At 41.5% G+C, this 25,362-nt stretch overlaps 2 protein-coding genes, 1 long non-coding RNA gene and 1 pseudogene across 12 annotated transcripts; 2 read left to right on the forward strand and 2 right to left on the reverse strand.

Moving 5' to 3' along the window:
* The first annotated feature begins 691 nt into the window (after nt 1-691).
* Nucleotides 692-2,130, forward strand: LOC129161142 (uncharacterized). Its single transcript, XR_011520171.1, has 3 exons — nt 692-1,093; nt 1,796-1,853; nt 1,941-2,130. It is a non-coding gene; the product is annotated as an uncharacterized lncRNA (long non-coding RNA).
* Nucleotides 2,131-2,366: 236 nt separating this feature from the next.
* On the reverse strand, nt 2,367-7,077 carry LOC129161141 (spectrin alpha chain, non-erythrocytic 1-like). Of its 6 annotated transcripts, none has more exons than XM_070549764.1 (6): nt 6,556-7,077; nt 4,088-4,210; nt 3,284-4,017; nt 3,069-3,173; nt 2,848-2,996; nt 2,367-2,639 (listed from the first exon to the last, which is right to left on the reverse strand). In XM_070549764.1, exons 3-6 carry the CDS (start codon nt 3,347-3,349, stop codon nt 2,588-2,590), a joined length of 372 nt encoding a protein of 123 aa, XP_070405865.1. In that variant the 5' UTR covers nt 3,350-4,017; nt 4,088-4,210; nt 6,556-7,077; the 3' UTR covers nt 2,367-2,587. The 6 variants fall into 6 exon arrangements, with proteins under 6 accessions (XP_070405865.1, XP_070405864.1, XP_070405863.1 ...); XM_070549763.1 differs by having other exon boundaries at nt 4,786-7,077; XM_070549762.1 differs by having other exon boundaries at nt 3,284-3,376; nt 3,800-4,017; nt 4,088-7,077.
* Nucleotides 7,078-7,754: 677 nt separating this feature from the next.
* LOC139069008 (uncharacterized) lies at nt 7,755-8,774 on the forward strand (annotated as a pseudogene).
* Nucleotides 8,775-17,951: 9,177 nt separating this feature from the next.
* On the reverse strand, nt 17,952-22,607 carry LOC107395106 (uncharacterized). 5 transcript variants are annotated; one of them, XM_054733764.2, is made up of 5 exons: nt 21,636-22,607; nt 21,364-21,475; nt 21,125-21,280; nt 20,764-20,856; nt 17,952-18,996 (listed from the first exon to the last, which is right to left on the reverse strand). In XM_054733764.2, the coding sequence occupies exons 3-5, from the start codon at nt 21,263-21,265 to the stop codon at nt 18,667-18,669; spliced, it is 564 nt and encodes a 187-aa protein (XP_054589739.1). In that variant the 5' UTR covers nt 21,266-21,280; nt 21,364-21,475; nt 21,636-22,607; the 3' UTR covers nt 17,952-18,666. The 5 variants fall into 5 exon arrangements, 2 of the variants coding, with proteins under 2 accessions (XP_054589739.1, XP_054589740.1); XM_054733765.2 differs by having other exon boundaries at nt 21,364-22,607; XR_011520238.1 differs by lacking the exons at nt 21,125-21,280; nt 21,364-21,475; nt 21,636-22,607 and adding exons at nt 19,330-19,429; nt 19,768-20,302 and having other exon boundaries at nt 18,865-18,996; nt 20,471-20,855.
* Between the last annotated feature and the right edge of the window lie 2,755 nt (nt 22,608-25,362).

The raw sequence follows: 25,362 nt of genomic DNA on the forward strand, positions 1-25,362 counted from the left end.
TAAAGATAGACTTCTGCAGTCACTAGGTAGGAATCAATATTCCTGATGAAAGCCTCCATGTTTATAAAGAAATTATAACTCAAAAACTGTCAGTGGTTCCAGTAGGCTGGTGCATATCTCCGTTATCAGAGGTGGGGCCCAACTAGAGACCAAATGTCAAATGAGAAGACAAAGCTGAATGCTGGTTTTGGGGTCTGCTGGCTGAAGGCAGCTGCACTGCTACACTCTTCTGAGAAAATGGCTGGAGAAGCATCGCTCATGTGATATGGACTGTAGACTGGACTTCCTTTGCTCTGTGGCAGTTAATACCACAATATGTTTGATGACAAGAATCTCATCTAGTCCTCAAATGTAATCCAAGGCCCTTCATGAACACTGAAGTGAAACATTCATTTACTCTTTGAGCAGTAACAAGGGGAAATGGGCCCAGTGGCATTAATGGGTCTATCACTTTTGCAGCGAAGCATAACTGGGAACTCTTGCAGAAATTACCTTCTTACTTTTTAAAATGAAAAGCAGTCTCTGTAAAATGTGTTCTATCCACATTTGTTAAGAAGAAATGTAGATGGAGGTTAATCCTTCCATTAAGTCTGAGCTGAAAGGAAGAATCCTACTACAAATACTCCCATAATGTTAGCTAATACCTTACTCTGTTCAGAATCTCTCAGGAGGAATGACGTGTTGTCATCATAGACTGTACATATACTGGACAATTCGATTCCATAGGCTTCAATAACACGTTATCTGTCCATAATGGGAGGTGTCCACCACCGCCATTTTGACCGTGTCACAGGTTCCGTCCAGCCCAGACAATTCCATAAAAGGGAAGAGAGGAGGCGCTGAGGGTGTGGCTGTAAGGCTGGGCTCGAGTGACGACACCCAGGCGAACTAGCTACGAGCTAACCTGAAGCTAACCCTGGCTAACCCAAAGCTAAAGCGGAGGTGGGAGCCGAGCTAACGGATGTAGCCACCTAGCTTCAACCCAACCGGAGCTAACTGGAACACCCATCGACCTGAACCTCACACGGAGTTTAGGTGGAGGTTTTCTGCGCCTGTTCGTGAGAAGTACCTGTATTAAAAAAGTTTTAAATCGGTAAGTTTATAATTTATTTCCGTAATGAATACATTTTGCTTTGAGCAAGTTTTCAGTACAGTTTTTTTCGGCGCTATCACTCCTGAGTCGCACCAGCCATTAAATGTATCATGAATAAGAGAAAATATATTTAAGTCGTATTTTGGGGGGACATTTTATTATCTTTCTTACAAAATCTGAGACCAAACGTTTCACATTGCAACACAAGCACCGGTAACCATAACAGAATGAACAGCCAGCAGAGGAGAGGATGGCGGTGTTTCAAACCCTCCCGGCCGGCGTGTAGAGCTCATTCCTGGGCTGGAGCCGGCCCTCAGCACCCCGCCACAGGCTCTAACAGATGCTGGCGGTGTTGCATATATTTCCAAAACGTAATACTTGTTTGTATCTTGTACAGCCAACTAGCCTTTATTCTGGACTCAGTACAATTTACCAAAAGTAAAGAGACATTATACAGATGAAGTAAGCACAAGATAACTTACTGGAAGACACGGGATTATCATCAGAACCAGATCAAGAGAGCCTGATAACAGTCATGTGAAAATAACAGTTAAAAAGTATGTATGTATAATAGAAATAAAAATATATTAGAATTAGTGTAACTCACTGTGATCCAAACAAATCAGCCATAGCTGATGAGTAAATATGACATGAGGTTTGGAAGTTTTTAAGTTTCATTCTTTTATTACATTTTTTTCTTAGATCTATTAAAAGGTCACCATGGCAGCCTGTGTGTCAACGTCAGCTACACAAAGCAAGTGTAAGTAACAAGTACCTGTCTTGACCACTTCATGTATGGTTTTGTACTTTAAACAACTAGGCCAAACCTGTTATTTTTTCTCCATAGCCATTTGGATCATTGGAGACAGCTGAGTGAGGCGTGGTGCCCAGAGAGCTGCAGAGACAACCTTGGCCTCCCTGACGTCTGTGTCTCTTGGTTTGGTTGGGGCGGACCATCGACATACATACATACATGTGCCGACACTTTGCGCCCTGTTTTATAAAATGTAGTGTTAAAAATAAATGTTTTTGCTCAATTACTGGAATTTCTTTGGTTAAGACAAAAGTGAGGAATAATCATTTACAAGTTATTTGTACAACAGGCCCATTTTAAATCCCAACAGTTTCTTAGCAGACAATAGAAATGTGTTCTTTACTAACTTTACTTGGTTTGAAAATCTTACTAAAATAAACTTGAGTGCCGTATTGCAAAACCCAATCATACTTGTTATGTAAACATTAGCTTTGTAGATATTTTTTACAGATATATATTTGTGTGCAACAAAAACCAAACTTAAATAATTTGTCATTCTTTATTGAAAAACAACAAAATACAGGTATACAGAAGTGTGAGAAAATGATAATGTGAAAGTATTGCACTATAAATGAAGTGAGATGAGATGAAGGTGAGATGAAGGAGGACGCCAGCGGGCTGGACGCCGGACGAGGAAACCTGGAGACGGATCGCTCAGACAGGAAGGGAAGAGCTTCCTCTTACCTTGATGGAATTAAAGTTAGCCGACGTCTGAACGCCCAACCGTACGGTCTGAGGTCAAAGGTCACAGGAAACACACACCAGTCAGTAGTCATACAGATGCATAAAAATAACTGTAGCCATGGCAACCAGCTGACATGTCCCCACTTTCACCAGCACCTGGTGCCTGCCGGGTCACCTGAATTCCTGTGTGATGTCAGCACGGTCGGCCGTGACTGCGGCCATCAGAGGTGACCTCTGATCAGCTGAATGAACTCACCTTCCAGGGTGACGCCGTGTTAGAGTCGGCTTCATCCTGTAAACAAACAAACAAACAAATGAGTGGTAACATAAACACCACGTCTGGTTCTGGTGGAGGCGGAGGACAACATGCACCTTTCCAGGAGCAGAACCCAGATGTTCTTGTTGCTACAAACAGAGACGAGCAGAGTTAAACCAGGAAGTGAGAGGGACCAGCTGCTGCAGACAGGTGACGCTCACCTGAGCCTGAACCATAGGAGCCTCCTCAGCCATCAGACCTTCTGACTCCAGTTCAGATGCCACCTTGTTGATGTCCCTCAGGCGGGACTCGTTGGCCTTCAGGTCCTGCAGGACAAAAGCACCTGCTGATTACCTTGTTGCGTTCGGTTTAACAGGTCTGGTGTTAGAACGTGGTGGATAAGAATGTTCTGACGGGCCGAGGGTTCTGAACTCACCCTGCAGGACTGGGCCTGCTCCTTCAGGGCCTGGATGCTGCTGCCGTAAGCCGACAGGTCCGACATCAGAGCCTCGTGCTTCTTCAGGAGAGCCTGTGGAGCAGAACATCAGAACCTTCAGCTCGTCTGACACAAGTGGAGCTTTCTCGCAGCGATGGTCCAATCGGATCCGCCACCGTAAAACAAACCCTGCTCAGTTCACCGCAGACGCAGCTCTGCGGGTGTTTAGTGGAAAAGCGTGAGCCTTCTGCCGGCTGCCACGTGTCATGGCTGCTCTGCAGCGGGAACACACATCACAGCTTGTAAACCGTTTGAAATAAGAGCGACGGGAACACGTTTGTCATCACTTCCTGTGCGAGGCCAGCACTTCTACCCCTAACCCATGAGACGCTCAAACGAGCAACGACGTCTGGTAGACAACCGAAGGAAATGACAAATACAGAAACACTAATTATGAAGGACTGGAAAGAGAGCAAAGAAAAGCGATTGGAGTTTCTCAGGAAGGGACTTCCATACCTCGGCCAAGTCCTCGTCTTTCCCTTAGTCTGGACTTCCAACGATGGGCTCCTTCTCCCTCATCCAGGACTCGGCCTCATTAGCATCCGCAAAGTACTGCTGGGCCTGCAGAGAGTCCTCCAGGTCCTGCCTCCTCTGGGACGCCTTGGCCTTCAGCGTGTCCCAACGTCCATGAAGCTCCCACAGTTTAGTCTTCACTTCCTCACCAGCGAAGTGACCTGGACCCAAAAAAAGTGAGCCAGAACCTGCAGACACCTCAGAAACATGTCAGGACCAGACCTGCTCTACCTTCTTCCACCATGGTCTCTCCTTTCTGGGTGACAGCCTTGATGCGAGGTTCATGACCTGTGATCTCAGCCTGCAGAGCCTGGTGCTTCTTCAGCAGGTTCTGGACACCAATCAGGTCCTTCCCTGAGGACACATGTTAGAGTTCAGCATTATGCAGTAGACAGACCAGTTTAACCCAGGGGTTTCTTTCTTCTACAATCTGCTCTTTAACTGTATTATTTCCTGCTATTTCAGCTGTTAACTTTATTTTTTCTCTAAGTGTTTTTCTCCCCAGAAGAAGCTACAATGATGTTTTGCTGAGCTGTGGTGGCCTCATGGAGGGGGCCATCGGCTAGCACACTGCTGCTAACCACTTAAACATTCTCCCTCTCCTGATAGTAACATTTTACTTTCTTTGATGTTGGATGTGCTACTACTAGTTTACCCGTTTAATTATAGATTCACTAGGATAAATACAATAAAGTTTATCTCTTGCCAAATAGAATATTTACTGTGGCGAGCCCGTGAAGAGGTGTAGGAGAATGCGACAAATTTGTCTGTTAAAAAGTCTGTTATGTACAAAAAACACAATATCATCACACTATTTTGGACCGATACATGACGGTCAGGTCCAGCTTGGGGAGAAAATATGACACGTCTTTCAGGATGGACTTCATCTTTGGTAGCTGGCGAAGCCGGGAAAAGCAGGATCTAACCACCTGGCTAATGTGGGAGTCCATCCGCATCTCTGGGTCCAAAACCACCCCCAGGTTAGTGATGGTTGGCTTCACTAAGCTGCAAAAACAGGGTTGCAGGACAGGACTAACTGCAGTGGGAGAGGGAGGAACAAATATTCCAGTTATAAATATTAAATATTTGAACAAATAAATATTTGTTAAAAGGAAGGAACTGATGATGACTTTAAGATTAGAGGAATGTTCTAGAACGGGTCTGGAACCAACGATGGCCCTTTGGATCAAATTTGGATTAAAAAAATAGCTCATGATTTTATTTATGGATGGAATAAAAATACAGGTTGTAAGCATCTTCTCAGTATCTTCATGTTGCACGACTTTCCACAGCAGAAGGACACAAAAACTGCCAGAATTATGATAAGAAAGATTTACGTTTTAATCTCAGAATCCCAACTTTTCCCAGAATCTTCACATTATTCTATGAATTCAGAGAAAATATACATTTTTCAGAGGTGTCGCTCCCCTGTTGTGGATATTTCTCAAAATTCAACCATTTTTTCTTTTCAAAAGCTTTAGTAAGAGTTTGGACTCTAAACAAGTTTTACTTTGCAGACTGCTTGTCTACACCTTCATCAGATCTGCTCATAATAAAACATTTGGGTTATATTTAATGCCCAGGAAGATGCTCTTCCTGGGCATTAAGTTATCAAAAACAGATAAAAGTATTTTTTACCATAATTTTAACTGCTATCAGCTGATAAAAATAATAAAAAACAGCCTGATCATTAAAGGGGTGTAAGTGAAACCGCGCGGATCACACAAACCATCATGCTGTCTATATGACTTTGAAAATATATAGTTTAATTACAGTTTGATTTATTTGACATCTGTATAATGTTTATTATTTTGTTTTTTCCCCCTAAATGCCTAACGTTTTAGTTTTACATGAATATTAGTCATTCATCACAATACATAAAGTTATACATTTTAAATTTTAATAGGGGAAGACTGCAGGAGGGAGCGGTAAAATACAGAAATCCCCAGCAAAAACAAGAAACTTTACGAGTCTGATGAAACCCGCTGGAGTTCCTTCAGCAGGCCTGGTGGCAGCTACAACGACCCAGTGGCTGTGCTTGGTCAATGTTATCGAGCTCAGTCCGGCTCGGCCGTGAACGAGCCGAGGCGACATCCTGCTCTGCTTAAAAAGAGGTGTTATTTTCCGCTTCAGAAGAAGCGTCCGTGTTTTACGCTTTCTCAGAGACATGTCACGTTGCTAAGTTGCGCCGCGCGCTAACACGTCAATAGTGCAGCGTAGCCTGCTCGAGGTTTTAAGGGTTCAGATGAAAACACCCTACCACTCAGGCTGCTTACACATCGATATTAAGTTGTCGCTGTTGCGCTCACGCCGTAATACGGTAGATGCGGTTAAAGTCAGACATGAAAAACTCCACGAGCGGTCAGACCGCGCAGCAGCTAGGCGCAGCAAGTAGGCGCCGGATCGGTCAGGCTGCCCGGCCTGACCGCTGGGGATTACCGGATGTAAGAATGGACACAGAAGTCTCCCTCTTAGCGCTCCGTCATATTTCAACCCATTTTTATCTTAAATGCACTGGGTTTTACCCTATTACCCATCTAAATATGCCCTATTAATTATTTTACCGTATTTTACATTTAAATTTCATGGTTAAACAGTACATGCTACATGTTAAACTGATAGTTAGCTAGCTACTTCGGTAAACTCAGCTAGTTTAAAGGTGGCAGTGACATAAAATACGAATATAGATTTTAACTTACCGAAAAAAATGAAGTGGAGACTCCTTGGACGCTCTATTAGTGCAATTAATACCACTGCAAGTCATTTTGTCCAACAATTGCACAAAAAATATCCAAAGAAGAATACACAAACACAGAGACTCAAAATGCCGGAGCAGTTTCCAAGCCAGACCGAGGCTGTACTGAGGCCTTTCCACGGAGCTAGCTCTGTGGTCACGTGGGTCTGAGGCGGCGGTCACGTGTGTCGGATGCTCATTAATTATACAGAATTTTAGGCTTTCAATACACTTAAACAGAAGAGTGAGAAAAAAATTCACCCCCCTCAGAGTTGTCATGAGTATAAACTAGATAATTTAGACAAAAAACATGTTTTGGCACCAGGCTGTAAACATGTTTATTTCTGCTGTGAAATCGGCATTTTTAACATGGGAGTCAATGAGGATTTGCTCGCTTCTGGCACCAGCCCCCAGCGGATGAGGGTGGAACTGCAATTTTTCTTACTTCCGGGATGGGACCATTTTCTGAGCGGCATTGTGGGGGCTTGGTTGTCATTTACCTTTTTTTTTGGATTGGTGAAAGTTTCGTAACCACTTGCTACAAATCAGTAAATGTGTTTTGTCCTCACAGGCTCACGTAGAAGGAAACATGGCATTGCCCAATGACTTACCCCTTCTTTCCACCGGAGCCGTCAGCAGCACGTTACTGCAGCAGCACGTCTTGCTCGCGAAAGCTGCTGCTTAGCCCTTCCCACGAGACGCGAAGCAGCAGGGGAGCAGCTGTCACCGACAGAGCACAAAGTCACACGAGTGACTTCGTCAGTAAAGTGAGTGTGAGGGGCCACAGACCTGCAGGAGAAAATTACAACATGGCCCCAAAATGTTTGTGTTTTATGTTCTGTCGTTTTATTATCGCCAATAGGGACCTGAAAAACAAAAGGAGACCGCTAGCTAGGTGATAACTTCTCACGGGGCCACACAGTTAGTAACTTCTTTTTTAAGTAAAGCAACCGGCGGTAAGGCGTTTCCTGTTTCCTGTTTTCAGTGTTGCACTCCGTGTAGCTGTTTGGTGTTTGGGGCTCGCTAAAGCTGATTTAATTTCTCTGTACTTGGATATCTCTGAGTTATTGTAGCACAAAAGCACGCTAAAACACACATTTTCTGTTGTTCCACCTAGCTTTTAGGGAACCATTTGAGTTTGCACGCAGTTTATTTTGTACTGAACAGTTTGCTCGTCCAGTTAGCTTAGCCTCAGCACGGCTATGGCTACTTCTGTCTCTGCTTCTCCGTCTCCTATCTCTTGCTCTCTGTGTCAAATGTTTAGTTACTCCTCTGCCTCCTTTAGTGATAATGGTACGTGTAATAAATGTAGCATTTTTGTAGCTTTGGAGGCGAGGGTGTCGGAATTGGAGTCCCGGCTCCGCGCTGTTGAAAAACCTGTAAACAGCCGTAGCTACTTAGCTAGCGCGGGGCTAACTAGCTCAGAACAACCACGTAGCGACCCTCCAGTGGAACCCGAGCAGCCGGGACCTCAGGCCGGCTGGGTGACGGTACGCAGGAAGCATAGAACCCAGCCCGTGGGCCACCACCAACCCGTCCACGTTTCTAATAGATTTTCCCCGCTCAGTGACGCACCCACTGATAAGCCGACTCTGATCATTGGCAGCTCCATAGTCAGAAATGTGGCATTAGAGACTCCAGCAACCATAGTTAAATGTTTACCGGGGGCCAGAGCGGGCGACATTAAATCTTATCTGAAACTGCTGGCTAAGGATAAGCGTAAATACAGTAAGATTGTTATTCACGCTGCCGGTAACGACACCCGGTTACGCCAATCGGAGGTCACTAAAATTAATGTTGCTTCGGTGTGTAAGTTTGCCAAAACAATGTCGGACTCCGTAATTTTCTCTGGCCCTCTGCCTGATCGGACCAGTGACGACATGTTTAGCCGCATGCTGTCCTTCAACCGCTGACTGTCTAGGTGGTGTCCTGAAAACAACGTGGGCTACATTGATAATTGGAAAACTTTTTGGGGAAAACCTGGTCTGATGCGGAGAGACGGCATCCATCCCTCTTTGGATGGAGCAGCTCTTCTTTCTAGGAACATGGCCAGTTTTATTAGTCCTCCATGACAACCCAGGGTCCAGACCAGGAAGCAGAGACGTAGTTTAACCCACCCCTCTGCAGCTTCTGTACTGTTACCCACCCACTACCCCATAGAGACAGTGTCCTGCCCACGGCCAAAACCACACAGATTAAATATCAGGCTTAATAAAGCAAATCATGGAAATCTCATAAATATTAGAACAAATTCAACTGAGCAGAAAACTAGAAAAATTAAATGTGGGTTATTGAACATTAGATCTATTTTTTCTAAGACTTTGTTAGTTAATGAGTTGATTTGTGATAATCAGATCTCTTTGCTCTCTCTCACAGAATCCTGGCTGCAGCAAGAGGACTATGTTAGCTTAAACGAGTCGACTCCTTCAAATTATTTAAATCATCATATTGCTCAAAGTACAGGGCGAGGAGGAGGAGTGGCAACCATTTTTCATTCAGACTTATTAATCAGTCCCTTACAGATTAATAGTTACAGTTCGTTTGAACATCTTATTCTTAGTTTTCCTAATCCAGATTGCAAAACTGTAAAACCACTCTTGTTTGTAGTTTTATATCGTCCACCAGGCCCTTACTCAGAGTTTTTGGATCAGATCTCTGATTTTTTATCTGATTTGGTGCTAAATACTGATAAGGTCATTGTAGTGGGGGATTTTAATATTCATGTGGACATCGAAAATGATTGCCTCAATGTAGCCTTTAGTAATATCTTAGACTCAATTGGTTTTACTCAAAGAATACATAGCTCCACCCACTCCTGCCATCATACATTGGACCTTGTTCTGACTTATGGCATAGAGTGTGAGGAAATAACGATCCTTCCACAAAATCCAGTCCTCTCGGACCACTTTCTGATAACCTTTGAGTTTTTTATAACTGAGTTCTCGAGACATGAAAGTAAATTTCATTATAGTCGGTCTCTATCTGACAACGCAGTTGCGTCTTTTAAATCAACTGTTCCATCTTTACTGTCCTCAGCATCTCAGAGGAACGTAGCAGAGGGCAATATTTTCAGTTCTAGCCCCTCACAAATTGATGCCTTAGTTCATCATGTTAATTCCTCTTTACGTGTGGCATTAGATGATGTTGCCCCTTTAAAAAAGAAGGTAATTAGGGACAGGAAGTTGGCTCCCTGGTTTAACTCTCATCTACGAGCCTTAAAACAAAACTCTAGGAAATTGGAGAGAACATGGCGCTCTACGCACCATGAGGAGGCCTATCTATCCTGGAAAAATAGTCTTGTGCTTTATAAAAATAAGCTTCAACAAACTAGAACTGCTTATTTTTCAGCATTAATTCAGGAGAATAAGCATAATCCTAAATTTCTTTTCAGTACAGTTGCTAAACTTACACAGAATCGTAGCTCTGAGCCATCTATTCCCTTAGCCCTCAGCAGCAATGACTTCATGGGATTTTTTACAAGTAAAATTAATTCTATTAGAAACAAAATCTTTAGCATCCTCCCTAATGCGATTTCTTCTTCCTCAGTAAGTGAGGCAGCTTCAGAGGTGACTCTAGAACCTCATCTGTGCTTGAACCGTTTTGATCCAGTTGAGCTTTCGGAGTTATCAAAAATATTAGCTTCATCTAAACCTTCAACTTGCATTTTGGATCCAATCCCAACCAAATTATTTAAAGATGCATTTCCTTTGGTTACTGCCCCCATTCTAGATATAATCAATCTATCCTTAGTAAATGGGTATGTACCACAAGATTTTAAGGTTGCTGTAATCAAACCTTCACTTAAGAAGCCTTCTCTGGATCCAGATGACCCAATGAATTATAGACCAATATCTAACCTTCCATTTTTATCCAAAGTCCTGGAGAAAATAGTGGCCATCCAAGTATGTGAGCATTTAAACACTAATGCTCTGTTTGAGGAATTTCAGTCTGGTTTTAGAGAGTATCACAAAACTGAAACTACATTAGTGAGAGTTACAAATGATATTCTCATGGCCTCAGATAAGAATCTTGTGTCTGTTCTAGTCTTGTTAGATCTCAGTGCTGCCTTTGACACAGTTGATCACAATGTTCTTGTAGAAAGACTTGAACATGTTGTAGGGATCAAAGGAACAGCGTTAGGCTGGTTTAAATCCTACCTGTCTGACAGATTTCATTTTGTAAATGTACATGACAAATCTTCTTCATACTCCAGGGTTACTTGCAGAGTACCACAGGGTTCAGTGCTTGGACCAATTCTTTTTACTATATATATGCTCCCAATTGGTAAAATCATTAGACAGCATGGGATAAACTTCCACTGTTATGCTGACGATACCCAGTTATATTTATCCATTAACCCTGATGAACCTAATCGGTTGGGTAGATTACAGGCTTGTCTTGAGGACATAAAAAATTGGATGACTCTTAACTTCTTGCTTTTAAATCAAGACAAGACGGAAGTTCTCATCTTTGGACCAGAAATCCAGAAAAGGAAATTGCTTAGCCAATCGCCCGACCTTAATGGCATTACATTAATCTCCGAGAACAAAGCAAGGAACCTTGGTGTTATCTTTGACCAGGACATGTCATTCAAATCCCAGGTTTCACAAGTTTGTCGGATTTCCTTTTTCCACCTTCGGAATATTGCTAAGATTAGAAGCATACTTTCCAGGAGTGATGCTGAAAAACTAGTTCATGCATTTATTACATCAAGACTGGATTACTGTAATTCATTACTCTCAGGAAGTCCACAGAATGTAGTTAAAAGTCTTCAGCTTGTCCAAAATGCTGCAGCTAGAGTTCTGATGAGAATTAAAAAGAGAGATCATATCTCTCCTGTCTTAGCTTCCCTACATTGGCTACCTGTTAAATTCAGAATAGATTTTAAGATCCTTCTTCTCACATATAAAGCTCTTAATAATCAAGCTCCATCATACATCAGTAATCTGATTGTTCCATATGTTCCTAACCGAGCACTTCGCTCTCAGACTGCAGGTCTACTGGTGGTTCCAAGAATATCTAAACTTAGGATGGGAGGCAGATCTTTTAGTTATCAGGCTCCTCTCCTGTGGAACCAGCTCCCAGCTTTAGTCCGTGAGGCAGACACTTTGTCTACTTTTAAGAATAGGCTTAAAACATTTTTATTTGATAGGGCCTATAGTTAAAATCGGATGTTAGCCTAGATCTGGACAAGTGGGGGAGTAGAGGGAGGTGGAGTGTACAGTCGGTAAAGACGGCTCTCCCTTGCCCTGCCTCCAACATGCCTACATCTAAATAGGATAGATTATCCAGAGTTATCTCTGTAGTTATGCTGCTATAGGCTTAGACTGCTGGAGGACACACTGACCACTTCTCACACTCTACTGCTTTATTCTACAGTCTGCTCTTTAACTGTATTATTTTGTGGAATTTCAGCTGTTAACTTTATTTTCTCTGTAAGTGTTTTTCTCCCCAGAAGAATCTACAATGACGTTCTGCTGAGCTGTGGTGGCCTCATGGAGGGGGCCATCGACTAGCACACTGCTGCTAACCACTAATACATTCTCTCTCTCCTGATAATAACTTTTTGTTTTCATTGACTTTTGATGTGCTAATACTAGTTTATCCATTTAATTATAGATCCACTAGGATAAATACAATAAAGTTTATCTTTCACCAAATACAATATTTACTAAGACATCACAATATAACTATAGACACATTACTTGTGTGTGTGTGTGTGTGTGTGTGTGTGTGTGTGTGTGTGTGTGTGTGTGTGTGTGCCTGCTCTGTCTTCTCCATCCCCAGTGAGTCGTGGAGGATGGCTGCTTATACTGAGCCAGGATTCTCTGGAGGTTTCTTCCTGTTAAAAGGGAGTTTTCCTCTCCACTGTCGCTGCATCCTTGCTTAGTATGAGGATTGCTGTATAGTCACTGACACTAGTGAGTGACTTGATGCAATTTGCTGGGTTCCTTATATAGGAAACATTATTTCTGATTGGCTTAATGAACTGTGAATTGCAATGTTTATTATGTGAAGTGCCTTGAGACAACTCTTGTCGTGATTTGGCGCTATATAAATAAACTTGAATTGAATTGAATTGAAAGGCAGTACGTTTCTTAACTTTGAAAATCTCGGGAGCTTCACTCCGTTTCTGCGTCCGATTTCCTGTCTTTCCTTCCCCAAAAATGTCGAACTTGACCCATTTCAGAGGCGTTGCGCGTAGAAAATAGAACCGGTGCGTAAAGGTTGGTTTATGCTTGACGCGTCCTCGAGGTCCGCGCGGCGAAATTGCATCATTTCAACAACCACACCCCTCCACCGCGTCTCTGCACGGCCCAAAATTTCCACAATGCGCACCTAGGAAAATTTCTAACCACACGGACGGTCGGACGCGGAAAACATGGCGGACTGGCAAGAACTAGTATGGCAGAGGTTCGTAAATACAGACATTTGTATGATTCAGCTCTCAAAGATCACTGTGATCAACATGTTGTTAATAATTCTTGGAGAGAAATAGCTCGCACTGTCGGAAAAGACGAGGACGCTGTTAAAAATGCTGGAATACCATGTTGTAAACAGTAATTTCTACTTCTACTATGGTGTAGTGTTGGATGCATGCCGTAGAGCTCCATGCTGCCCCCTACAGTTTGGGAGAATATTGGCTCACCACAGAGACAAGCCGCATGAACCATAAACGCTGCGAGTTGTGAAACGCATTCCAGCCGCGAGCCACTTCACCAAGCGGAAATTAAATGCGTCAAGCATAAACCAAGCTTAAGGACCACGACATGCTGCTCCTGAGATGCGGCCGACTCGCGCTGCTGACAGTTCCGGTAGAAAAGGTTCTGTTGACCACAGCGGTTCCTATCAGCAGCTATGACGTGCTGCTGCAGTAACGTGCTGCTGACGGCTCCGGTGGAAAGAAGGGGTTAGACCCATAGGCATATATACATAGACGCCCCGTGGACTGGCGCTGCCTATGTAGCTGCTGTAGTGGCCGGCCACCATTTTATATGGGTCTCCACTCGCCCCCAGTGCATTCATTTCTATTGAGGAAGGTGCTTAACCAACTACAAAGCATATTTTATCAAGCTCTTTCACAAAATCAGACACAAGGTATGGCATGATGATTAAATTTAATTATAATTAAACTAAATAAGTAAAAATACATTTCAACATAAAATCCTATCAGGTAAGCTAGAAAATAGTAATCCCACGTGATCTGTTTTCAGTAAGACGCCGGTTGTTGTAACCGTAGGCTGTACAAAAACGGACATAGTTGCTCACCCTGCTTTGACTTTGGAGAGTGAGGAGACCCATCCAATATGGCGGCAACGGTGTTACGCTCTCCAGTGCCCAATGGGGTGTCTACTTATTCATGTCTATGCTTACACTCGCTCCCATGTATTTTAAACATGATTTTTATGGTTATATGTTACAAAGCCACCAATATTTTTATACAACTCGGTGTCATTTAATTAATTTTAACAACTTTTTTTTTGCTCAAGGTCTTTTTATTGTCATATATGCTGTGAATGTACAAACCAAATGGATCACAGATTCAAAATTTAAATGTAAATGCTACAGAACAAAAATAAAACAAATAACATCCCCGCCCTTGCTCCAATGGAGCCCAACCCCCCCAAAAAAGGAGAGATCTGTAAACGCATACATGTTTTGTGTATACACACATATTCTCCCCTCTTCACTTACTAATGCAAACAAAACAGAAATGGTTCCTGTGAGTACCAAATTCTCTACGACAGTAGAGAGTGCATTAGGGAGGATGCAGCTCATTTCGCCCCATCTCACTTCTGAATGTGGATAGTAAAATCCTCGCTAAAATGCTAGCCCACCGTTTAGAGACGGTCCTGCCCTCGGTTGTGGCAGATGACCAAACAGGTTTTATTAAAGGTCGCCAATCCTATTTTGCCTATTAAACATCCTGCATGGTCCCACTCCACCTGATGTTCCAGAAATGTTATTATCGCTTGATACAGAGAAAGCTTTTGATCGGGTGGAGTGGGACTATCTCTTTTACACTCTCAAACATTTTGGCTTTGGCGAACGTTTTGTCTCCTGGATCAGAGTTCTTTCTTCTTCCCATTTGGTCATCTGCTACAACCAAGGGCAGGGCCGTCTCTAAATGGTGGGCTAGCATTTTAGCGAGGATTTTACTATCCACATTCAGAAGTGAGATGGAGTGAAATGAGCTGCATCCTCCCTAATGCGATTTCTTCTTCCTCAGTAAGTGAGGCAGCATCAGAGGTGACTGTAGAACCTCATCTGTGTTTGAACCGTTTTGATCCAGTTGAGCTTTCAGAGTTATCAAAAATATTAGCTTAATCTAAACCTTCAACTTGCATTTTAGATCCAATCCCAACCAAATTATTTAAAGATGCATTTCCTTTGGTTACTGCCCCCATTCTAAATATAATCAATCTATCCTTAGTAAATGGATATGTACCACAGGATTTTAAGGTTGCTGTAATCAAACCTTCATTTAAGAAGCCTTCTCTGAATCCAGATGAACCAATGAATTATAGACCAATATCTACCTTCCATTTTTATCCAAAGTCCTGGAGAAAATAGTGGCCATCCAAGTATGTGAGCATTTAAACACTAATGATCTGTTTGAGGAATTTCAGTCTGGTTTTAGAGAGTATCACAGCACTGAAACTGCATTAGTGAGAGTTACAAATGATATTCTCATGGTCTCAGATAAGAATCTTGTGTCTGTTCTAGTCTTGTTAGATCTCAGTGCTGCCTTTGACACAGTTGATCACAATGTTCTTTTAGAAAGACTTGAACATGTTGTAGGGATCAAAGGAACAGCGTTAGGCTGGTTTAAATCCTACCTGTCTGACAGATTTCATTTTGTAAATGTACATGACAAATTGTCTTCATACTCCAGGGAAACTTGTGGAGTACCACAGGGTTCAGTGCTTGGACCAATTCTTTTTACTATATATATGCTCCCAATTGGTAAAATCATTAGGCAACATGGGATAAACTTCCACTGTTATGCTGACGATACTCAGTTATATTTATCCATTAACCCTGATTAACCTAATCGGTTAGGTAGATTACAGGCTTGTCTTGAGGACAAAAAAATTGGTTGACTCGAAACTTTTTGCTTTTAAATCAAGACAAGACGGAAGTTATCATCTTTGGACCAGAAATCCAGAAAAGGAAATTGCTTAGTCAATCACCTGACCTGAATGGCATTACATTAATCTCCGAGAACAAAGTAAGGAACCTTGGTGTTATCTTTGACCAGGACATGTCATTCAAATCCCAAGTTAAACAGGTTTGTAGGATTTTCTTTTTCCACTTTCGCAATATTGCTAAGATTAGAAGCATACTTTCCAGGAGTGATGCTGAAAAACTAGTTCATGCATTTATTGCATCAAGACTGGATTACTGTGATTCATTACTCTCAGGAAGTCCACAGAATGTAGTTAAGCCAGCTGCTTCAAACGTTAAAAACTAGATTTCACAACTGCTCTGATGTGGTTCTCTAACTGTAGCTCAGAATCAACTGTGACCCTGAAGCTTTACCAGATGTACTGGGCCATGATCTGCATCTGACTCAGTGGAGCTTATAATGTTCACCAAGCCTTTATGTCCCCCAGACATGAAAACAGGGCTCAAATAGGTAGCATCCTTTATCTTCAGCGGGACTTGCAGTCTAATGTATCTCTGTTTTTGAAAATGTTTGAGCTATGCCTGCCAAACATGGGAGTTTCTCACACAGGGCATTTTTTAACTACTTAGGAAAATATCGACGCATGCTTCAAATTTGTATCTCTTTGACATAGAGTATTTTAGTGAACTCCGACCTTGGCTTATTTATATATTTTTATCACAATGTGATGGCCACATCCATGTCCACACTACAGTGAACGTTAGGGTTAGGGTTGGTTGTACTGATTTGTGGTTTTAGTTTTAGTTAGTAAATGTTTGTCTAGTAATCCCTATTGTTCATAAGGTCTGATCAGCCAGTGTGTATATATACCCTTGTGAGTCTTTGTTTGAGAGGTCGGTTATGGTTTCAGTCAGTCAGTATGTTAAGTTAGAAGTTTATTGAGTTTCAGTTTTTTGTTTGACCTCTTTTATGAGCTCGAGCTGTTTTTGTGAGGATATTTTAAAACAAAAAGGAAATTAAAGAGTCTCTATTTTTGGAAATTGCCTGTGTTCCTCCACTCATTTGGCTTGATCCCTCACATTTGGTGGCAGAGGTGGGATTACTAAGCCCCAGGTTGATAAAGTTCATGCAATGGAAACATGTCCTGTTCCACAGACTAGGAAGCAGTTGCGGTCGTTCCTTGGGACGGCCTCATTTTACCACCGATACGTCCCCAAATTTTCTGCAAGGGCAGCGCCATTGACCGATAGGACGGGCTCATGTAGCCCCAACAAAATCCAGTGGACTGCGGAGGCCCTGGCAGCTTTTCAAGACATTAAGCATTCCTTGAGTGTGGAACCAGTCTTGTACTCTCCAGACTTTCAAAGAGACTTCATTCTGCAGACTGATGCTTCTGAGAGGGGTTTGGGGGCGGTCCTTCTACAAGGGACATCAGAGGAGCTGCATCCCGTGGCTTACATCAGTCGCAAGCTGTTGGCCCGAGAGAGATGCTATGCAACAGTGGAAAAAGAGGCCTTGGCCATAAAGTGATCTCTGGATTCCTTTAAGAACTATCTGCTGGGAAGAGAATTCACTCTGCAAATGGGTCATAAGGCTCTCGAATGGCTCAACAGGATGAAGGATACTAATGGGCGCATAACCCGATGGTATTTTGCCATGCAACCATTCAGATTCAAGGTTCAACATATCCCTGGCAGGGACAATACCACAGCCGACTACCTCTCACGCTGTGAGGACAACGGGGTGGGGGGGGTGGGGGGGCATGTGATGGCCACATCCATGTCCACACAACAGTGAACGTTAGTACACTCTTGCACTTTTATGATTGCAGTTTGTATGTTTATATTTCTTGGGATTTATTGTTTAGATGGCTTAAATGCATTAGTTCTAATTGTAAGGGCACATATTTAGTTAACTGCTGTTTTTTATGCCTTTTCATTTGTTCAATTTAAGTTGATTTGTTTTCTCATACCGGTGCTGAGAGGTTCTCCACTTCCTGCACTCACAGAAATATTTAACCCTAAAACTTAAGATTTATGTAATTTTTTTACATGACAAATTCCCATTTACTTTTTTTAGGTAATTTTTAGACAAACCTACCAAATAAACTTTACATAATGCATATTCATTAGTGTAATAAAGCCTATTTAATTGAAATGCATAATGCTCAAGTTTATGTATTTACTATTAATAAAGTATAATTACTCTAAATTAATAATAAGGAGGGTATTTATTTCAAATACATAAATAATATTGTTTGAAATGCATAAAAATTAGGTTACCTATGCCAGATAAATAGCATATATTTATTTGAATTACATGCCATTTATGCTTATGTAATCAACCACACCATTCAAAATGCATCATATTTATTTAATTATTTTTCATTTAGTACAATGATGATGTACAATGATTAGCATTAAAGCCTCTCAACATCCATGACATGAAACTCAAAAGGACAGAACATATCCTTGTGGTCCACTTTGTACATGTATTAATCAAAAAAAAAATCAAACACTTCCATCTTTCTAATACATCTCACTCCTCTCCATTGCCCCTCATCCATATTTTTCTCCATCCAGAGTACTACACGAGTGACTAAACTGTAGAAATAACCTAATGAATTAAACATGAGGAAAAAAATACTAACAAGTTAAAAAAAAATCTAGAAAATGTCAGGTAATTCAGCTCATCAGAGCAAAGTGCTAAACTGCCCATCTACACCACACATACTCTCTACTTGTGGCCTTTCAGTCTGTTCAGTTTTGTTTAGCTGCTTTGTTTTGTATGTTGCAATAATACAACATAGGGCCTTATTATGAATGTACACGTCAAGCTTTTATTTAAATACATAACGAAAACGTCAATTGAAGCTACACCCTATATCTTAAAGTGATTTTTCCATCATAAGTGATCATAAGTGTAAGTGCATTACCGTCAGCCATATCACTGGAGCAATTTGAGTTTCAGTGCCTGCACTTTTGGTGACAGTTTGGTTGAGTCCAGGTCCATCAGGATTTTCTGGTACACCTCGAAGGTACGCTTCAGGTTTTTTGGATAGCTCAAGTTGAGTGCATAGATCAGTCCATAAAGCATCACGCATGCATGGCTGACACTCTGCAGGCTATGGAGAACTTCTACGCCTTCCAGCACAACACCAACATCAGCAAAGCGTCCATCACCTGGACCATCAGGACCATGACCCTCTGCTCGGACTGTGCAGATGCCCATTGTCTTCTCTGTAATGTCTGCCTCAGCCTCTCTGGAATCAATGTCCTGAAACATAAAAAGAACAGAACAATTAGTTGTGTGACCTTAACCTGGACTCCCAAAATGTAAGCAGCTCATCCTTAGGCCAACTGAGTGTTAATTTGAAAATAAAGCACTGCATATATGCGTTCATGAGAATGAGATGGATGCAAGTTCATGGTAACAATGACCTTAAGACCTCTGATCACCACCTAAAAGCCTGGGGGGGGAAATAGTCATAAGGATGCATTTTGTGTTGACTATTCACACCCCAACTCTCAAACTGTGCCATTTTTTCCATCAAGGTGACAACAATTAAAATCTGAGACAAATCCTTTGAAGTAGTACTCTTGTTCTCACGTGTTTATGGGTTGATTCTCTGCTGAGGGTAAGGTTCTGCACTTCGTTAAGACGGAGGGATTTCCGGGGACACCGCTCTTTTCCCAATGAAGCCTTTGACCTGCCATAAAAAAATCTGTCAATAAAACACAAACTAAAAATGCAGAGAGATATGAAAATACAGAACCAAGAACCCTCACTGATTTTGTTCAGAGATCAGTGATATAAATACGGAACCAGTGGCTGTAAGACCCAAGCAGGAACTTGTTGTTGATGCTGGGAAAATGGACTGAAGGAGGCAAACCTTTCCAACATCCTCACCCTTTCCTGTAGCCTCTGCTATTTATATTTACCTCCTTTCTCTTCTAAGCTGTCTTAGGGATCTCTCTCTCTCTCTCCTCATTGGAATAATGCACGTGAAACAAATCATGCTTCCTACTACACTACTTTATGACTTACCTCTTGACTTCTGACTTTGGCTTTACTGACTGCCTTAGATCCTCAGATGCCTTTTGAAAGAGAAAAACTATTATCCCATTGTTTCTCTCCACAGACAGCAAGGTATGCCAATGGTAGAAGACAGAAATTACATTATCTTTCTAAACTACATTGAAGAAAAAAATTAAAATAACCCATTAAGACTTAATTTGACACCTTTATAAAATCCCATTCTCAATGTATTTGTGAAGTTACTATTGAGATAAGTATGACAGATGTTAAGATACAGAAGGAGAGAGGGAGAGGACAGTAGGGGACAACAGTGAAAGAACTGGGGGGAGAGAAGAAGAGACACCAAGAGGAGTCGGATGGAGACAAAACGTGTGAGGGGAAGACTGAGTTAAATGGAGAACGTCTGATCAGTCTTACACTTGTTAGAATTCCAATGAACATGTCCACATACTTCACATATCTTCAAAGAAGACAAGAAGGCTTCCTTCTGTATGATGTTCTCAAGACGCTGGAGTTCATAAGCAGACAGTCCACAGCATGTATCCTATGATACTCCCCAAACAAACACAGTAGTAACCAACTGATCACAACCAAGAATCAAAATGACCTGACATTATCTGAAAGGCATTTCTTGCTAAGCACTTCCAAAAATCAATGTCAATACAATTAAAACTGCTGGGTCATAAGAACAGTCAAGCGTCTGTGTCCTCACCTTGTTGTTTAGGTGAGAGATGTCATCCCTGGGGCGTATAGGTGCCAGGACCCATCCAACTTAATCCCTTCGACCAAGTGGATTTACTTCCTACAAAGGGAAAGTTCTACCACCACTTGCATTGGGGGAATTTTTTATTTTAAACAACCCAACTGACTCAATGATACTGTCGGTGGTCAAGGTCAATGTATCCCCATTTCCATCCCATTCTCATGAACGCCACATGTTATCAGGTATGTCTAGATAGAAATGAATTACATCTGGCCAAAAGCACAGTAGGCTGGCATGCATACCATGTGTTCTTTAACCAGTGTGTCCAGGTCTTCATTGAGGTAGATGCTGAGACAGCTCAGCACACAATCTCGCCTCACGTTGATGTCTTCATTCTGGGAAGAAAAAAAAAGTTATAATTCCATGCTTTTCAGTGTTGGAGATATAACACACAGGTGCTGAGGCAAACAAAGTCACTGACAGTTCCCCACTTGATCATCCCACATTATTTTACTCTACTCTGGTGATGCTCACAAAGGTGTAAGCCCATTAAATAAACAGCTATTTTGAAAGGGGCCAGAAAAATATTTAACATAGGAACTGTCCTATACAGCCGAGTCAAACAAACCATATCATATTAGATAAATAAAAATAAAAACTTACATTATCCATCTGGGCCATTATGGCTGACATCTTTCTTCCTGCTGCTCCACCTTTGGAATTAAAAACCTTCATCAGGTTGTCAGTCTGACGGTCCAGTTCTCCAAGGAATTTGGAGGTCAGAGGTATAGTTGTCAGTCGCATAAACTCCAAGTTAATCTGTAGAAGACAACACAGACAGGATAGAGATTTTAACAGTTTGTAAAATAGACCAAGTTATTACACTTCAGATTCACACTTACCTCACTGACATCAAACAGTGCTGGCCATCTGCTTTGGAACTCTGGAATTGGTGGCTCCTGGAGAACCTCCTGCCTCCTGATTGTCAAAGATCTGACTTTGTAGGCCTAATGACTTTTAATAAATGTAAATCATATCATTAATAAGTTTAACATGCTTACTCTAAACATTTCAGCTTGATAATGTAAACCATTTTAACATCACATGAACTGTAAATTAATATAAACTTTAAAATGCTACATTTTGTTGTGTACAACTTTTAATTTATACTTACAAAATATATGCCACATGAAGGTGAGAACACGAGATTGGAGGAGAATGCAGAAAAAGAGTTAGCTATCTGAAAACAAAAAAATAAGTGAAAAGAAAAACTAAGTTTAATTGCATAGTATGAATCACAGAAATGCCATATTTTGCATTAAAACTGCAAAATTCTGCCAAAAGGTAACAAGTCTGCTCCTTCCAAAACAACCCCAAAAAGTTCTCAAATTTAACTTTAAGCAAACTGTAAGTTAATGCTACAGAGCAGAGGCTAACTTGCTACAAATTTAATAGGTTAAATGTTGTGGACAAAAATTATGTTTGCTTAACTAATGATTTTAATATTTGTCCTTTTAACCACCATGATAACATGCCGGTTACAACTGTTAAGGGTTGTTGAATCCATTATTAAGCTGGATAGCCAAGCTAGCGAAGATGCCTGTGAAATAGCTAGCTTATTAGCTATAATGCTAGCGGGAAACAGCATTGTCCTGTAAAGCTACGTAGCCAGGATATAACTGCATACAATAAACACAAACTACAAAATGTTATCACAAACGCAAGCACTCGACACCCTATGGCAAAAAAAAAATATCTTTATGTACATACAAGACACCCCTTAGAGAGAATGTTACACTTACCATCACATGGAGAACGCTACGATGCTACTCCTGAGCGCGGGCGGGAGTGCAGAGGAAGTGCAAGACATTGTTTCCGGTTTCCCAAATTCACTTTTCATAACTTGTATTTAAACAAATCACATAAATTTTAAACAAAAGAATCTTGTTTGTTTTACAGCCTTTTGTATTTAAACAATTTTACTAAGAAATAACTAATTATATTTAATAATATTAAAATTTATTACATTCTGTAAACTATAATTAATTCTAATGCATACATTTAAATAATATGAGTTTTTCAATATAATCAAATAAATAAAAATACATAAAAATTAACTCTGGCATGAATCATTTCTGTGAGTGTGCTTCCTGAGATGGGACAGGCAAACAGGGTTGAAGGGGTTCTGTCACCTAAATACAGGAGGAGCTGATGGGGCCAAACCAATAGCTCCCTGAAGAGGGGACTGAAGAATTTCCTTTAGTTTATTATTTTGTCATTTGTTAATTCATTTAAGTTTGAAGTTAAATAGTTAGGTTTATGCGTTAGGGTGTTTAGGTTTATTAACAATCTGACTGTACTGATTTGTGGTTTTAGTTTTAGTTAGTAAATGTTTGTCTAGTAATCCCTATTGTTCATAAGGTCTGATCAGCCAGTGTGTATATATACCCTTGTATGTCTTTGTTTGAGAGGTCGGTTATGGTTTCAGTCAGTCAATATGTTAAGTTAGAAGTTTATTGAGTTTCAGTTTTTTGTTTGATCTCTTTTATGAGCTCGAGCTGCTTTTGTGAGGATATTTTAAAACAAAAAGGAAATTAAAGAGTCTATTTTTGGAAATTGCCTGTGTTCCTCCACTCATTTGGCTTGATCCCTCACATTTGGTGGCAGAGGTGGGATTACTAAGCCCCAGGTTGATAAAGTTCATGCAATGGAAACATGTCCTGTTCCACAGACTAGGAAGCAGTTGCGGTCGTTCCTTGGGACGGCCTCATTTTACCACCGATTCGTCCCCAACTTTCCTGCAAGGGCAGCGCCATTGACCGATAGGACGGGCTCATGTAGCCCCAACAAAATCCAGTGGACTGCGGAGGCCCTGGCAGCTTTTCAAGACATTAAGCATTCCTTGAGTGTGGAACCAGTCTTGTACTCTCCAGACTTTCAAAGAGACTTCATTCTGCAGACTAATGCTTCTGAGAGGGGTTTGGGGGCGGTCCTTCTACAAGGGACATCAGAGGAGCTGCATCCCGTGGCTTACATCAGTCGCAAGCTGTTGGCCCGAGAGAGATGCTATGCAACAGTGGAAAAAGAGGCCTTGGCCATAAAGTGATCTCTGGATTCCTTTACGCACTATCTGCTGGGAAGAGAATTCACTCTGCAAACGGGTCATAAGGCTCTCGAATGGCTTAACAGGATGAAGGATACTAATGGGCGCATAACCCGATGGTATTTTGCCATGCAACCATTCAGATTCAAGGTTCAACATATCCCTGGCAGGGACAATACCACAGCCGACTACCTCTCACGCTGTGAGGACAACGGAGTGGGGGGGTGGGTGGGTGGGGTGGGGGGGTGGGGGGGGGGGGGCATGTGATGGACACATCCATGTCCACACAACAGTGAACGTTAGTACACTCTTGCACTTTTATGATTGCAGTTTGTATGTTTATATTTCTTGGGATTTATTGTTTAGATGGCTTAAATGCATTAGTTCTAATTGTAAGGGCACATATTTAGTTAACTGCTGTTTTTTATGCCTTTCATTTGTTCAATTTAAGTTGATTTGTTTTCTCATACCGGTGCTGAGAGGTTCTCCACTTCCTGCTTCCTGAGATGGGACAGGCAAACAGGGTTGAAGGGGTTCTGTCAGCTAAATACAGGAGGAGCTGATGGTGCCAAACCAATAGCTCCCTGAAGAGGGGACTGAAGAATTTCCTTTAGTTTATTATTTTGTCATTTGTTAATTCATTTAAGTTTGAAGTTAGTTAGGTTTATGGGTTAGGGTGTTTAGGTTTATTAACAATCTGACTGTACTGATTTGTGGTTTTAGTTTTAGTTAGTAAATGTTTGTCTAGTAATCCCTATTGTTCATAAGGTCTGATCAGCCAGTGTGTATATATACCCTTGTATGTCTTTGTTTGAGAGGTCGGTTATGGTTTCAATCAGTCAATATGTTAAGTTAGAAGTTTATTGAGTTTCTGTTTTTTGTTTGACGTCTTTTATGAGCTCGAGCTGCTTTTGTGAGGATATTTTAAAACAAAAAGTAAATTAAAGAGTCTCTATTTTTGGAAATTGCCTGTGTTCCTCCACTCATTTGGCTTGGTCCCTCACACACAACAATAATCTGTTGAAATAAATGTAAAAATAACTATCAACGATGTGCTTTTCCTGTAAAATGCAAATCGTTTTCTCCCATGAGACTTAGTCATTCTGCTCAGTAAAATATAGTAAACTGAGATTACTGATCAGATAATTATTAGGGATCATCATTGTGGCGATGCACTGGGACATGCAGGTTTGCAGGGGAGAGATGAGTGAACGTGTCCACAAGAACTGGACACAGCTGGAGGACATAATTATCTAACTGTCTACAAATATAGGAGAAAGTGGACGAGGCAGAGACCTTCATGGGAACAGAGGTTCCGAAACGGAGTAGACAAGACCGGGCTGAACTGCTAAAGGCTGTGGTGAACTAAAGAGAAGTGCTGTGGGGCGGGTCTGGCGAAACACAATTGTTGCAACCAGACTATCAGTGTGTTTGTGTGCTTGTGACCCCTGAGTAGCGGAGATTGCTACAATCATTTAGGCTAATTATTAGAAATTATTATGAAACACCAGAATATTTTTTTCTCCAAAAATTGTAATAATCCCTTAGTGTTATTGTGAGTGCTAATGGTTTCAAGGCTGCCAACTCTCACGCACTGAGTGTGAGACACACACATCTGACCCTCTTCACACGCTCTCACGCCACACCTCCAGTATCTCACGCTAAACCAGCGCCTGCTCCCCAAACACACATCACTCACAGTGCGTAGGGCTTACGGAAAAAAAACAAACATGATATTAATGATAGCATTAGCTACTGAAAAACATGCACACAAACAACACTTAATACTTTAACTGGC

Source organism: Nothobranchius furzeri, chromosome 3, assembly GCF_043380555.1.
Source record: "Nothobranchius furzeri strain GRZ-AD chromosome 3, NfurGRZ-RIMD1, whole genome shotgun sequence".
NCBI classification, from domain to species: Eukaryota; Metazoa; Chordata; class Actinopteri; order Cyprinodontiformes; family Nothobranchiidae; genus Nothobranchius; species Nothobranchius furzeri.